Source organism: Typopeltis vanoorti, chromosome 25 (assembly GCF_054136105.1).
Source record: "Typopeltis vanoorti isolate ZY-2024b chromosome 25, IOZ_Tvanoo_1.0, whole genome shotgun sequence".
Taxonomy (NCBI): Eukaryota; Metazoa; Arthropoda; class Arachnida; order Uropygi; family Thelyphonidae; genus Typopeltis; species Typopeltis vanoorti.
The window spans coordinates 26,256,051-26,273,562 of NC_143573.1; the positions used below are offsets into that span (position 1 = coordinate 26,256,051).

Genomic DNA, 17,512 nt, shown 5'->3' on the forward strand with positions numbered 1-17,512 from the left:
AACACATCTATCATAATCTTAAATCTATTCAAGCACTAATTCCACTCATGCATTGCTCACTCTTTAAGTTAAAAAAAACTTCTCGCTCTTATTCGGCATAACCTTGTGCAACTTGCAGGAATGCCCCTGGTTCTTGTGCCTTCCTGCAGTTCTATCATTTGAAAAATCTCTCCCATCTCAATTCAGTAAATACTTCTCAACAGCTTAAGCATTGCAATCATATTCTTTGCATTCATATATCTACTTATTACAACTACATGAAAAAATGATGGGTCAATTCAAGAAATTGAATTTAGATTATTAGTGCTAAATTCAAATATGAAAGTCATTTTAGGAATTATAGGTTTCACAAGTTAACTATACTGTATGCAGGAGTGACTAACAGCAAGAAAACATTTATTATATGATTTCTTGACTGAATTTTTCACAAAAATGCACCACAATTTTAAATTTGTTACCCCACCCATCCAAAGTATGGCATATCATTATAATTCATTCAAGTACTATCATTCTGCAATACACGATCATTTTGGCTCTAGAGAAAATGACACTTTACTTTCCTATAGTCATTACTGTAAGTAACTTGTCTGGTTCTGATTAATTCTGTGTATCCATTGTCATGCTTTTAAGAGACATACCTAAAAATAAGCAAATTTTTGACTTTAGCCTTTTTTTTTTTTTTTTTCATCAGTTGTTGCAAATTGAAGTTCATACAAATTAAGATATTTTAGAAATGATGCACACATCAATATATCTCAGTTATGATCGAAAAATGTTTCTAATATAAAACTCAAAGTTTCTCATGATATTACACATGATGCAATACAAGTTTAGTGAAATAATTTAGTAATGAAAGATAAACATGGATTTGTTTGCCAAAGTAACTTTTGCTTGTAGTTGTTTGGCTTAGGTATACATACACTGTTAAAAGTGTGCACTAAAGATCAATAACATCATTATTGTTAAAATAGTACTTTATTCGTATAAAGATATCAGCAAAGAACTTTAAGTCAGCATAATGAATGCAATGCAATGAAATGAAATGAAATGAATAACTAGTATGAAGGAAGTTTGGTTTTCCAATTCAAAGTGATGGTCCTTTTACAAAATTGGAATGCTCAACAGAAAACATGTTCGGTTATAAGAACTTGAGAAGAGGGTGGAGAAAAGAAAGAGAATAAACAGCTAATTGTTTTATGTGATAGTAAAAAAAAGTGCAGCAGGGTAGTTCTAACTTAACCTGTGGATACTCCTGGATTCACTGACCGTAATTAATAATTTTAGTTTATTATCAGCAATATTTCCACCTCTCTTCAATTCTTCAGATGCTGCCAGACAAGGTTTAGTGAAATTTTCATAGCAGCTTGGATGTCATTATCTGCTTACTGTAATTTTTTTTTTCTAAGACAGTACAAATAATTTTTTTTTTTTTTATGGGAGAGGAATTATAATATTCCATTTGACTGAAAGGAAATAACTAATAAACATTTCACGTAAACAACTTTCAATTAGAAACATACTAAATGCATCGAGTGAAACCACCATTTTTGTTTAGTTTGTTGTAATTAACTTTTCTCCCTGCTTTAGTAATCTTCTAATTCCTGCATTCTTTTGTTTGTTTATGAGAAGAATGTCATTTACTGCTTTTGTTTTTCTTTCTTCATATTGATGAAACCAACTAAAAGTTTCAATGATTATATTTTAATTTAACAATACCATGAAAAGCATTCATTGGACTCAAGAGCAGCACGTCTGCACAATACATAAAGGTTCTTTGAAGTTAACGATGTTTTAAATCACTGAATCAAAAATTGCTTTCCCAATGCAATTGGATAAACAGTAATTAACTATATATTATTGAAATGACCAAGATTATTTGTCCCCCCCCCTCGTATTTCACCTTTTTCCTTGTTTTCTTTAAAGTTTTGTATAAATATTTAAGATAGTTATCATTTAGTAAAAAATTACGACCTAATGAGGCTATCTAATGAAAAGCAAATAATCAAATATTTTATACTTTACCTACAGCCTTGTTTCTGTGCAACAGGTACTATACTTTTTATATACTCAGTCTGACTGTGTCCAGTAAGTCCTGGCAGAAATAATGCCACAGGCTGCAAATTTTTATTACCTTGGAAATGAGTACTATCTAACCAATCCAGAGAAACTATTCCACCATCATTTAATTTCAAGAACTCTCTATAATAGAAATGCAAAGAAATCCTAGTTACTCTAATTTTGAACAGTTTCGATAATATATAATAGTGGCATATATAGCATTTCCCTAAAGTGATGGATAGATCTTAATTTAAGCAATATACCACCATAAATTCATTGTAAAAAGAAAACTGGTTATATAAAGAAAACAATAAATTAAAATTATTAATTTTATGTCCCACTCAGGAAACAGTGATAAATAAAAATCTGCAGGAATGTTGTTAAATTTGCTTCACCTGATACATGTGTGTAGTTGATTGGTTTTTCTATCAAGAAGATCTGGTGAAAGGAGTATTTATTAATTTTTTAGTTGACACTAGTTAAGGGAATTTTGTAAGACAGCATCCCACAACTGAGGCTCTTATGCCATCATTCTTGTTGAAAAATAGTGTTTATAAGCCTAAACAGTCTTCTAGGATAAATTAGAGGAATATTATTTTTATCTACTTCCACTAGTCCTCAGAAGATCTCAACGTCATTTTTCCATAAATAATGTGGCTAAAAATGTGTTATTCACAGTGTGGATGATATTTTTGAAGTTTGAAACAGTTCATAGTGAAATCTGAATTAGCTTAAAGAGTTACTTTTGCTGTACATTTATTTTGGCATTTCAAGAATGTTTCACAAATCTATCAGAAAAAATGTATATCTAAGGGCAAGTTAACATTAAGAAGATTACTGCAGAAATTAGATAAAAATATTTTTAACTTTAAAAAAAAAAAACAAGTAACAGTCAAAACTTAATGTATTAAATATTATTTGAATCAACATTTGACCATTGCAGTTTCTGCAAATAAGTCAAATAACTTACAATGTTTTTTAGGGCCTTTCAAATGTACATATAGTTTAATCCCTTAGTTTGCAATTCAAGTTACTATGTATTATAAATTAGAGATACCAAGAAATGATATACTTGGTTTAATCCTTTATCCAAGTGTAAGCAAACAAAGTTTGCACCTGAAGAATTTTCAGGAGTGAAAATACTTCAGTGAGGTATACAAGTGAGGCAACTCGTATATAGAAGCTGATGACTTCATATCACTTGCTTATTATCCTATAATGCAAAACACATATTCTTGCAGACATGTATGATGCTAAGCATCATGGAAACAGTCACTACCCTGACCAGTTTCGAGCTTTATTGAGGTCTCATCAGTGGAAGCCAGACCCAGAGATGATACTAAGGTTGAAGTAATGCAGAAGTCAAATTTTTCATATACAAGCAGTCAAAAGGTGTCCTTATTATTATTATTATACTTTCTGATTATAATACTCTGGATTAGATAGTTGTTGGAAGTTTTTCCACTTGGTTTAATCCTTTATCTAAGTGTAAGCAAACAAAGTTTGCACCTGAAGTATTTTCAGGACTGGGGCAACTCGTATATAGAAGTTAATGACTTCACATCACTTGCCTTGATGAGACCACAATAAAGGTCGAAACCGGTCTGGGTAGCGACCCTTCCCATAATGCATAACATTACACATGTCTGAAAGGATATGTGCTTTGCATTATGAGATACTAAGGCAAGTGATGTGAAGTCATTAGCTTTTATATACGAGTTGCCCCAGCCCTGAAAATTACTTCAGGCGCAAACTTTCTTTACTTACACTTGGATAAAGGATTAAACCAAGTATATAACTGTATTTTTAATTTATAGTATAACTAAGTGGAAAAATTTCCATCAAGGTACTATGTGCTCTCCATTGAACACAGTGGAGAAGAAACTGTCAACATCAAAGCTTACTAGGATGCTAGCTGATGTTACTTTGACATTTTTAGTTAATAAAATTTGGAACATTTCCTAAATAAGGTTTCAGATGTTTTACAATGTATTTGGAAGACAAATAAATGGAAGAACTATTTCCATCTATAGTGAAACATGCTGGGACCATAGCATGCATTAACAGGTACAACATATAGGAGTAGGGTTGGGGAAATGTTTAGACTAGAGGGTTTTTTTAAACCATTAATCTCATGTTCATGTCTGTTACGATAACAGGTGCCTGCATATTTTTTGCAGACTCTGATTTGCACGACAATATAGTTATCAAAACGGGTGTATCCATGTTTGGTATGTTTTGATTGAACACAATTACATCTGATGAGAGATTGGGACAATGATTAGACTGATTCAAAAACTTCTACCTGTTAAGGCTTAAGTCATCATACTTTTATATTTTGAGCTTTCTCTTCAAAAATTCACATCTGCAGAATACAGGTAACCCTCGTATAACGCGGTCTACAAATTATAGTAACCATTGTTCAACACGGTACTTATACAACGCGATTTCGATAAAAACACAGTCTACAAATTATAGTAACCCTTTATCTTTTCATATATTTTTCACTGCGCGAATTAAAAATCAAATTTTATATTCATTAAATTTGCATCTACGCATGTAGTGATAAGTAGCGAATTTATATTGGGGGAAATACCCTTTAGCACGCATGTACATCGATTGTTTACCGTAAAAAGTGTCTTTTGTTGAAAGTTGTCTTCGTTTTCTGCCAGGAAAGCGCATTAAAAATCATAAGAGTGTTAATCTCAAGCTGAGCACTTTATTTTCTGGTGAGTTACATACATAATTAATATGTAATGCTTTTTTATGTAAAAAATATATTTTTATAGTAATAGCCAGTTTTTGCAATATGGCTGAAAACTAGATTAGTGAATTAATTGATGGGGAAACTGATTTAAATGAAGAGGAACTGGTACATTTAAAGATAACATTGAACCAAATAGTGAGGAAAGTTCTACCAAAGATTCTGATTGTGATGAATCCATTAAAGAATTCAGTTTAAAGAAATTAGCAGACGGATTGGACTTGGCTAGAAAGTTAGGACGTTATTTTGCGGATAACGATCCCTCAATGGAGCGCTCTGGAAAATTCAGGAGACAACTGGATATTTGTTTAGCTTCATATCATGAACTTAATAAAAAATTGCAGCATAGTGGTAAGGAAGGTCTTATTACTGACTTCTTGATAATAATTCAGCCAAAGTATGCAACGAGAATTATACAAATGATGTCCAAGACATTTCAAGTGATGACGACGTTGGGCCCCTCATAAATAAAGAACATCTACGAAATGCTCGTTTTGAAGACTGATGACAATTAAAATATGCACTTTATTTTATTTTGACTAACACATTTATGCATTATGGGCAATGAAGTTTACGTACAATTTGTATTTTTTATAAGTTTATACCATGTATTTTTTTTATAATTTATATGTTTTCTTAAGTAGGTAGTGTTTTCAGAGAGCTCCCGAAAGCTATGTATAATTTTGAGTGAAAATTGGAATATTGGTTTAAATCTTAATGTAGTATTGTTTATTTTTTGTAGTTTGTTGTGGCTGTGTGATTTTGGTGTGAATTACGTTTTATTTAACTTAGTATTTTAACGATACGTTTTGTAAATAGCACATGGCGTCAATGCGATATAAGATAATGGCATCCAAAAATACGACGCTTTTGTTCAAAAACTGTAATGTGAGGGAGTTTGTCCAATGTGATGTTTGTGGGATGTATGCATTCCCGAAGGAGGCTGGAGTTTGGATGGAAAGTGATAGTGGTGGGAGAATGTGCAAGCAAAGTGAGGAATTGAAGTATGTGTCAGGTCGTGAGATAGTTATGGTTGAAGAAAGCCAGAATATGAGTGAAAATAGTGGCTTGATAGGGAATTGCGATGTAGTACAAGATGGCAATGAGAGCGGTGATCAAAGAGAGAGTGTAAGCAACTATACAGAGAGACAAAATGGTTTAAATGATGAAAAAAATGAGGAATTATTTGTACGGAGTGAGATCGTTAGGTTGCGTGCAGTGATATGCAGTGCACATGGCAGTTGGAGCAACCGCAAAACTCTTTCCAGAGTGCCTCGGCTAACGGAAATAAACAAGTGTTTGAAAGGAAAAATAAGCGTAAGTGTGGGAGAGTTTCTGAAATGAAGGAAAGATTGTTGTATGGTGACTCGTCATTAAGAGAGTGATAGATGGGAGCTTAACTAAATCGTACTTACCGGGTGCGAAATTCAAGGATGTAAGTAAGAGTATTAGAGCGCAAAAACAGAGGGTGAAAGAATTGATAGTTGTGGCAGGTACGAATGAATTGAAAGGAGATAAATTTTTTATGAGAGAGGACTTGAAAGTATTGTTAAAGGTAGTGAAAGTAAATAGTGACAGAGTTAGGATGGCGAGTCTGTTGCCGCAGCACGACAGAGAGGAGTTTAGAAGGAGAGCCATAATCGCAAATGACTATATGCGCAGGTTATGCAGACGGTGTGGAATGAGTTTGATGGGCGAAAAGATTTATACAAGATGGATAGCCTGCATTTGAATGGATTTGGTGTGCGGAGACTGAAAAAAGTGTTGCTGAATGAAGTGAAAATGGATGTGCAGAACCAGGGAAACTAGAACTACCAAGAAGGGGGAGGGAGTGGATATGCAGACATCAGTGAGACAGTTGAGTGTAAGAATGTATATAATGTACCCGAGCCAGTACTAAGGACGAGAAATCTGAATGGGATAGTTAGAATAATGCATCAAGACAGGGGTGGGACAAAGGGACCTCTGCATTTCGTGTCTACTAATGCCAGGAGTATTAGGAACAAGAAGGAAGAATTTTTGGTCTTGATTGGCTCTTCCTGGCCACAGGTTATTGGTATTAGTGAAACATGGTTGACGGAAGATGATATAGTTAGTGGGACAGAGTGTGTAGGTTATAATGTGTTTAGGAGGGACAGAGAGAATAAAATGGGGGGGGGAGGAGGAGTGTTATTGCTGATAGCTGATGAACTGCAGACAAGGAGAATTGAAGTTGTATTGCAGGATAGTGAAAAGAGCTCATTTGAGGCTATTTGGTGTGAGATTGAGACTGGCAGAACAAAATATACAGTTGGGTGCTGCTATAGACCAGGTGATAGAATAGATGGTGGAGATAGTATGCATAAACAAACTGATGAAATGAGTGGAAGGAAGGTAATTATTATGAGAGATTTCAACTATGGTAACATTGATTGGAAGGAGGAGAGGACACATGTGAGGAAGGAAATGGATTTTATTCAATTATTAAGGGATAACTATCTGAGACAGCATGTAATTGAAAATACTAGGGGTTTGAGAGTGCTTGACCTGGTAATAGCATCTGAGAGTTTGACTGTAATGAATATGACCATGTTGCCACCTATTGGTGAGAGTGATCATAAGGTCACCTGGGAGGTGGTTAAAGGTGTGGAATTTTCGATTAAGACAGGGTATATGTGGAATTACCATGCTGGCAAGTATGACAAGCTTAGAAGATTGCTTTCAGTGCCATGGCATGTAAAACTGCAAGGGGTGGATGTCGATAGAGCATTTACAGGAGGTTATGGCTGACTGTATACCTAGGGTCCAAATAGTAAAACAAGTAGGGGTTAAATGGATGAATAACACCATTAAACTTGAGCTGCAAAAAAAGAAAACTGTGGAGGAAATTTAAAGAGAAAGGTGACCTGCAGGCACACGAACGGTATAAAGCGCAGGCCAGATGGGTAACGAGTGTGGTAAAAAAAAGCAAAAGCGGATTATGAAAGGAAACTAGCTATGCAAACTAAAGAGAATCCCAAACAGTTCTTTCAATATGCTGCAAGCAAAAAAAAAAAAAAAAACTGAACATGGCAAAATGATTTTAAGGAATGCCGAGGGTAAGGAGGGTCACTGAATCAGTCGATATAGTGGAATTACTGAGCGAGCACTTTGCAAGAGTATATCATCCAGGTGGTGACATTAAAAAAATGAAGGAACCATTAGTTTATACGGGAATTGTGATGAATGAAGTGGAGGTGAATAGTCTATTACAGAACCTTAATGTGAATACATCTGTGGGATTGGATGGTATACCGGCACGGGTCATACGTGAAGCGGCTAAAGAATTATCAGTGCCCTCAAGGGCACTGATAATTCTTTAGCCGCTTGACCATGTTGTTTAACCTGAGTCTCGGGTCTAGTTTAGTCCCGAAGGCGTGGAAAGAGGGGAAAATAGTTCCACTGCATAAAGGAGAATCCAAGACTACTGTTGCAAATTACCGACCAATCAGCATATCAGGAGTCATTGTCAAGGTCTTGGAGAAAGTAGTCAAGAGAAAAATACAGGAATGGATTGATGAAAATGACATACTATATGGGGGATAGCATGACTTTGTGAAGGGTGGATCATGCCTCAGTAACTTCAAGTTTTATAACACAGTGATGGCTGAACTGGATAAGGGTAATGGGTTTACAGTGATACTGCTGGACCTGGCTAAGGCATTTGACAGGATACCACACAGAATTCTAATCTGTAAACTGCAACATATGGGAATGGATAAAGGGTTGGTGAGATGGATAGATGGGTGGTTGATGGAGAGATATCAGAGAGTAGTTTATTCAGGAGTAGAGTCCAAAAGACAGCCTGTCACTAGTGGTGTGCCGCAGGGTTCTGTTCTTGGACCACTGCTGTTTAATTTGTTCATTAACGATATAGGAAAGGATCTAAGAGGAACAGTTCATTTGTTCACTGATAATGCAAAGTTAGGTAGGGCAATAGTGAATGCAGAAGATGTCAAAATCTTGCAGGACAACTTGGATAGATTGGAGTTCTGGGCTAAGGAGAATGGATGTCAATTTAACGTGACAAAATGTAAGGTTATGCATTTTTGGATGAAAAGATTAGCAGCAGTATACCACATTGGTATACTGCTGCTAATCTTTACTCTGTACTCCAGGAGATTGACGAGGCCAGGGACTTGGGAGTGTTGGTGGAAAGGGAGATGAAGTTTAAGGGGCACATTGCAAAAGTGGCTAAATCAGCTCATGAATTCACTTGGTTGTTGAAAAATACTTTGACGAGCAGAGACAAGCAAGTTATTGTACCTCTGTACCGAGTCTTATAAGACCTCATCTCGACTACTGTGCCCAGATTTGGTCACCTAGGTTTCTTCTTGATGGGGAGGTGGAGAGGATCCAGAGGCGAGTGATCATGAAGATAGCAGGTCTATGGAATGAACCTTATGAGAACAGGTTGAAGATTTGTGGGTTGCAGAAATTGGTTGATAGGCAGAAAAGGGGAGATATGATTGAGACATTCAAAAGAAGGTGTGGTGATTGTGGACGTGGATTGATTTTCAATCCAATACCCTTGGAGGGTAATGGATAACAATGCTGTAGCCAATGAAGTCTAACTGAGGCTCGGCTATTGCTGTTACCCTCCTGCCATGATCAGAGCTTTAATTAATAATTAATAGCTCATTAACACCTTATCCCTACACTGTCCTCTACAGATAACAGGGAAGATGAAAAGCATTCTTGCTTCGCCCCTTTAAGCCAGTCCTTATAAGGACTATAAGACATTCAAATTGCTGAAGGGTTTCTATAGGATTAATTCAGAGGATATTTTTGAGAACAGGACTGGTGGTGAGAGCACTAGGGGACACCTATGGAAGCTGGCAAGAGTGTGGTTAGCAAGGGTGTTAGAGCTGGGTTCTTTACTTTTAGAGTGGTAAATGAGTGGAATAAGCTGCCAGAGTCTGTTGTGGGTGCTATGACAGTGAGTGAGTTCAAGGCAAGGTATGATAGATACTGTGAGAATGTCATATAGTTGTGTGGACATGATGTTTATTGCCTCCCTTGATGAGTCTAAGGACTCTCTGGAGTCGCCCGTAATAATAATAATTAACTTACATGAATTACCTGAATTTAAAAAAATATTTTGTTGGATATGTCATTGTTATTTATATTATAAAAAAAAAAAAAAAACGATTCCGGAACATAACCCTACTTTTTCTATGTGATCCGAGTCTCGCATAATGCGGCATTTCTGTGGAATCACGTTATACGACGGTTACCTGTATTTCATTTCCTGCAAATATTATTTTAATATGAAATGCAATTTGCATAAAGTTTTAATCAGATTTTCTGATGAATTTTGGACAGTGTTGAATGCATCTGAATCAACTTTACAAAAGTCAATGGTTTTAATTTTCTTATATAGTTCAGTTATACTTCCTCTCTGAAGGTTGTTTTTTTTCCCAGCTCCCTCCTTGGACAATGTATGACGTGATGAAAACATACAGGCAATTCGAGGCATTTTTCTTTCTAATTTGTCCTAAAGTTTAACTGTCTTCTGAATGAGCTGAGTTAATCTATTACAGAATTATTTTATAGGGCTTTTTTTTAATCCTAACTACAATTATAACACTCCAAAATATAAGATCTTATTCTAAGCAAATTTTGCAATGTCAACAAAAATAGCCTTTTTAGATTGTCTGGATGATTATTAAAATGACATGAAAACTGATAATAACGATATTCTAGACCAGTGTTTCCTAAAGTATATCTCCAGGGTTAAGTAAAAGGTCTTATAGGTTACAAGGCACTCTTTTTTAAATTTTGATTACTTTTTTTTTACTTATATATTATTGTCCCTGTATATTTATATATATATTTTTATATATAAATCTAATCTAATCCTGTGGCCTACTCTTTAAGAGGGTTGCAGCTGATGAAGAGTCTGCTTCTATGCCACTCTATCTCTTGCCAGTCCAATCTTTGATGTTGTCTTTCCATTGCAGTCAGGGTCTTCTTCTTCCTCTCTTTCCCTCCACCATCCCCTGCAATACTATTTTGGGAAGCTTTCCAGAAGAACCCCCTCATCAAATGTCCTGCAAACGATATTTTTCTTCTTTGGATACTAGCCATATAGTCTCTTTTCATTTTGAATCTTTTAAGAACCGCTTCATTGCTTACTTTTTCAGTCCAGCTGATACAATCCATTTTTCTCAAGCACCACATTTCAAATGCATTCAGTCGGTCACTCATCTCCTTATTGATCATCCAGGACTCGCATTGATACATCCCAACACTCCAGATCATTGTCTTGAGGATTCTTACTTTTAACTGTTTGTTCAGATTTGTTTCCTAATATGTGGTATATTTGAAAAAATGCTGCTTTTGCTTTTTTAATTCTGTGCTTAATTTCATAATTAGATCTACTGTCTTCTGTTATCCTCACTAGGTATTCAAAACTTTTTGTATTTTCTATTCTTCGTCCGTTCAAAGTGATTTCTATCCCATCATATCCTTTCTTTGAAATCTTCATAACATATACTTAAATATAAATATATAAATCTTCATAATGTATATATAAATATATAAAAAATATATTTATATATATAAATATTATATATTTTTGTCCCCGTATTGTCGCAGCTATAATTAATTTTTTGATAACTAAAAATTTCAAGGAATTTTTAACAAAATGTCTCTCTTAGTGTGTATTGAATGAGCTCCATTAAGCTCCGTCTGGATGATGGACTGATGGCATTCCAACTACATGGTCAGAACTGTCTGCTAAATTTCATTTGTCTCATTAAACTATTTTTTTATATTATTATTATTATTGGAAATTTAAATTTCATCATTTTTGTTTTATGTATACTGGATGTGTATAATTAACATATTAAATAATTTAAAAATTGTTTTACATGTTTGTAGTTTATTATAATGTACATGTTAAAAAATAAATAAATTTATAATTATCCCTGTTTGAATGTAATATTAACTTCTCCCAAATTGCATTTGCCTCAGAAGGGGTACACTAATATTAGTAAAATATTAAAAAGGTTATGCAGAATTGAAAGTTTGGGAAACACTGTTCTAGACAAAGAGTAATTACTTTGAAAGATGAATACAGCAGTGAAATTGGATGGCATGTCATCCATGCACTATGCAAATATGCAAAGAGAACTGGCAACGACTCTAATGAAGTTGTTCAATCTAAGTTTCAGTTCTGACAAGGTTCCAAGAGAGTTGAAAGAGGGTAAGATAGTTCCATGACATAAAGGTAGCTCCAAGACAGATGAAGCAAATTACAGACCAATCAATATCTCAGGAATGGTGGTCGAAGTATTGGAAAAGTTGGTTGAAAATAAAATTCAGCAGCGAGTAGATTGGAATACAATACTCTATGGTAGGTAGCATGGCTCTGTAAAGGGTAAGTGCTAGTAATTTATTCACATTTTATAATAGAGTGACAGCAGAATTAGATAAGAGAAATGACTAAACCATAATACTGGTGGACTCTGCAAAGGTATTTCACACAATACTGCATGGAAAACTATTAAAAGGTGGAGCAAATGGGCATGGATATGAAGCATGGATTGGGGAGGGGGGGTTGGCTGACAGACAGTAGTATATGGTGGGGATGGAATCAAGGAGAATGAGGATAGCTAGTGAAGTGCTTTAGGATTCGATACTGGGAGCATTACATTACTCTTCAATTTGTATATTAATTATATAGTGAAAGAAATAAGGGGGTGGGGATATTCAGTTGTTTGCTACAACTGGGAAGGGCAATAGTTCATAAAGGTAATGTAGATATCCTTCAGGACAATTTAAATAAATTGGTATTGTGAGCAAAGGATCATAATAGTTATCAATTTAATGCTGCAATATGTGTTATGCACTTTAGACTGAAGAGATTACATACTGAGTACCATACTGATGGTACTGGAACACAGGAAACTGATGAGGCTAGGGACATGGGTGTAATGGTAGACAGAGAGTTGAAGTTCAGAGGTCATATTGCAAAAATTGGTAGGATTACCAACTCAAAGGATTACTCAGATGATGAAAGGCACACAAACAAGTAAAGATAGGAATGTTATTATCCTTCCTTATTAGGCTATGATTTTGGATGCATCTTGATTACTGTAGACAAATATGGCTACCAGTTTCTTGGGATCAGGAGGTGGTGGAGAGGATTCAGAGATGAGAGACCAAGCTGGTGACAGGTCTTTGGATGTTCCCTATGAGGAAAAGTTGAAGGGGTATGGGTTGCAAAACTTAGTTGACAGGCAGAAGTGAGGGGACATGACAGAAACTTCATCATCAAATTCCTGACATGTACCCTAGGAAGGGGGGGGGGGATTAGAGAATATGATATTACTACGTGAAAAAGTGCCATCATCACTAACTTCCTACTGACGATTTTCCTCCAAATTAATCTGTTTTCTGTCAAAATTACAATAACATCAGATCTTATATTTCTCTCTTCTAAGACACTTTTCACTATATCAATCCACCCAGATCTTGGTCTTCCTTTAGGTCTTTTTCTGCCATCCTGGCAAAGAACACTTGTTTTACTATTCTTTTCCCTTACATTCTGTTTAAGTTACCATACTACCTGAGATTAACTCTGCTAACAATGTTAAGTTTTCCTGATATCCTCATTTTTAATATGATACTGCTATTGATACCATCTGTTGAATCCTCTAATCTTTCTCAGAACTCTCATATCTGTGGTCTCTAGTGTGATCAATGTTTTATTTCTAACCCATCATCATCAACAACCATGGGTCCAATGCCCGTAGGTGTCTGCTGCCATCTTGATATGATTCTTCCGTTGCATTCTGTTTTGTGCAAGATGACTCAATTTGTGTATAGAGTTTCCACACCATTTGACGATGGCATTGTCCCATTCTCTGTTTGGTTTTCCTCTTTTGTTCTTTCCTTCAATCATTCCAAACAGCAACATTTTTAATTTTCTCTCCTCATTCATTCTACTTATATGGCCAAATAGACGTAGTTTCCTTTTGATTATTTTCTGGATCAGGTTTTCTTTTGGTTGTATTTGTCTGTAGATTTCCTCATTGTTCACTTTTTATATCCAGCTTGTTCTCAAGATCTTTCTATAGCACTTCCTCTCAAATGCCAATATCCTCCTTTCAGATTCTCTCAGGAGTACCCAGGCCTCGCATCCATTGAGCATGCTGCTGAAGATACAGGTTTTTACAATGCACAGTTTAGTTTGCATCTTTAAAGCTCGGCTCTTCCATATTTTGTCCATAGCTTTTAAAATAGTTGTTGCTCTGGCTATTCTAATTTTTATCTCTCTTTTGGGGTCCAAATCATACTTCACGTGGCATCCAAGATATGTGAAGTGTTCCACATTTTCCAGTTGAAATCTGTCTATCGTAACTCTGTTCAGTAACTCCTGTTGTCTGAATATCATTGTTTTAGTTTTTTCAAAGTTGACATTTAGTCCATATCTTTTTCCTTCCTTCTGTGTATAGTGTTTTCAATGTCTGTTCCAGCCTTGCTGTGTCTTCTTCAATCACGACGATGTCATCTGCAAAGCAGAGGTAGTTTATTCTCATGCCATTTATTGAAATGCCTCCACCTTCTTCTTTAATCTTATCTAGTGTTCTTCCCAGATGTGTGATGAAGATGATTGGTGATATTGGGTCCCCTTGTCTTGTGCCTTGACTAGTGGCAAACCAATCTCCAGTCTCACCTGCTATTCTGATTTTTGCTTGTGCTTGGCTGTTTATATCTTTCAGCAGACGGATCAATTTATTGTCCACACCATAGGATTCCAAGATAGCCCATGTTATATTTTGGTCAATATTATCAAATGCTTTTTGGAAGTCCACGAAACAGATTGAAGTACACTGTACTTCAATCTTGTCGAAATCCGACTTGCTCATCCGGGAGATGTGCCTCCATATGCCCCTTCAGGCGTTCTGTTAGTATTTTCATCAGCACTTTGCCAAGATGACTCATTAATGCAATAGTTCTGTAATTGGTGCATTCTAAAGCACTGCCTTTCTTATGAAGAACAATCAAAATCGATTTTTTCCACTCTTTGGAGGCATACCCTGATCTTCATATTTCATTACATAGCTTATGTATTTCTAACCCAGCTCTCTCCATAAGTTAAAAATGGTTTGAGCACTGATTTGTAAACAGCTATGAACTTTAGATGCTATGACAAACTCAAGAGAAGAATCAGGAAGTCTAAGGAAATCGTCCTTAATCCATTAAATCTGAACCTTAGCTATAATCTTTCTGATTGTCACTATGTTGCTATCCAACTTTGGTATTCACAAGATCATGACCACGCGCAGATCTAACAATACTGTGGTATCCATTCTAAGAAGACAAAACTAGTTGCGCACATTATTTAAATAAAAAATAGTATTTCTATTTTTATCTCTTGACTTCCAATCATTTAATATATTTCAAATATGTTCCTCAGCCCGAGTAACTTGGTTAATATTTAGTAAATGTGCAATATTTAAATAACATCCTATGTGAAAGTAAATATTTCACATATATATGGCATGTTGGTGGATGTTCAGAGGGCATACTGGAAAAGTGTCTATGGTAGCTCACAAACTTAATTGAGTAGTCTGTGAAATGCTCCTTCCTACAAGGAAGCACTGGCAAAGTCCCAGTGAAATAGTGCAAATTACAGTTCGGTATCTTGGATGTGGTATTAAAAATATTGAAGTTAGTCCAAGACAAAATTCATGAATGGGTGAATAAGAACGTGACAAAGGAGGAGTTAGGCTTATGTGCTGGTTTAAACTAGTTATAGGCTTTAATGAAAAGAAAACAGTACAGAGGAACAATAAAATATAAGTTTATTAGATCCTATATTTGGTCTGTCACAGAGACATTGTCAGGGATACAATTTCAACATTGTATAAGTACATACAAATGAACTCAAAACAATAAGTGGAAGAAAATTGAGTAAAATGTTTAGTTCTTTGTGTGCTAATAAAATTTTGAATTGTATCCCTGATGTCTCTGACAGATGAAATATAGGATCTAATAAACTTATATATTTTATTGATCCTCTGTGCTGTATTCTTTCCATTAAATCTTATAACAAATATGACAGAGTAACAGCATGGTTTTGTGAAGGTGGATATTACACCTGCGTAATTTATTATTACAGGCGACTCCAAGGAGTCCTTAGACTCAGTGAGGGAGGCCCAAATCATGTCCATCACAACTATTCGACATTCACACAGTATCTATCATACTGTGCCTTGAACTCATTCACTGTCATAGCACCCACAACAGACTCTGGCAGCTTATTCCACTCATTCACAACTCTAAAAGTAAAAAACCTAGCTCTAACACCCTTACTAACCACACTCTTTCCCAGATTCCATGGATGTCCCCTAGTCCTCCCACTACCAGTCCTGTCCTCAAAATATCCTCTGAATTAATCCTATAGAAACCCTTCAGCAATTTGAATGTCTCAATCATATCTCCCCTTTTCTGCCTATCAACCAATTTCTGCAACCCACAAATCTTCAACCTGTTCTCATAAGGTTCATTCCATAGACCTGCTATCATCTTGGTCACTCGCCTCTGGATCCTCTCCACCTCCTCCCCATCAAGAAGAAACCCTGGCTACCAGATCTGGGCACAGTAGTCAAGATGGGATCTTATCAAGGCTCGATACAGAGGAACAATAACTTGCTTGTCTCTGCTCACCAAAGGATTCTTCAGCATCCAAGTGATTTGATGAGCTGATTTAGCCACTTTTGCAATGTGCCTCCTAAACTTCAACTCCCTATCCACCAACACTCCCAAGTCCCTGGCCTCAATCTCCTGGAGTACAGTCCACCAATGTGATATACTGCTGCTAATCTTTTCACCCCAAAATGCATAACCTTACATTTTACCACATTAAATTGACATCCATTCTCCTTAGCCCAGACCTCCAAATCATCCTGCAAAATTTTGACATCGTCTGCATTCACTATTGCCCTACCTAATTTTGCATCATCAGCGAACAAATGAACCGTTCCTCTCAGATCCTCCCCTATATTGTTAATGAACAAATTAAACAGCAGTGGTCCAAGAACAGAACCTAGCGGCACACCATTAGTCACAGGCCGTCTTTTGGACTCTACACCTGAGTAAACTACTCTATGATATTCTCTCCATCAACCACCCTCCTATCCATCTTGCCAACTCTATATCCATTCAAATTTATTCATATTTTATAGTGATAGTTCATGTGATAAAGGGAATGGAATTGGAAATGCTACTGGATGTCAAAAAAGTGTTTCATTGTTTCACAGGATATTGCATGGAACTGTTATATAAACTGAAGCAAATGAATAAGGACATGAAGCTGGTGATATAGATATGAGGATGATTGTGGACATATACCAAAACATACTGATACTGTAATATATGGAAAGCAAAATCCAGGAGAAAGCAGACAGGCAAGCAATGTGTGCTGCAGGGCTTTGTGGTGGAGTTTCTGTGGATATCATAATTTGTACTATGATATAAGAAATGATTTGAAGAGAAATATTTCGTTGTTTGCTGATTATGCAAAAACAGATAATGCTGAGAGTTTGCAGAATGAACAGGTAAAGGATAATTAGTACGAGCTTAATGTTCAAAAGTGTAAAGTTATGCATTTTGCATTGAAAAGATTATCAAGTTTGTACTCAAGGAAACTGATGCAGC

At 35.7% G+C, this 17,512-nt stretch overlaps 1 protein-coding gene across 1 annotated transcript in view; it reads right to left on the minus strand.

Moving 5' to 3' along the window:
- Positions 1-17,512, minus strand: part of Hydr1 (abhydrolase domain containing Hydr1) — a 186,748-nt gene that overhangs the window by 132,609 nt on the left and 36,627 nt on the right. The window contains exon 4 of the mRNA XM_090414569.1: positions 2,023-2,199. Coding sequence (XP_090270695.1) covers positions 2,023-2,199 — 177 coding nt within the window. The remainder of the gene's footprint in view (positions 1-2,022; positions 2,200-17,512) is intronic.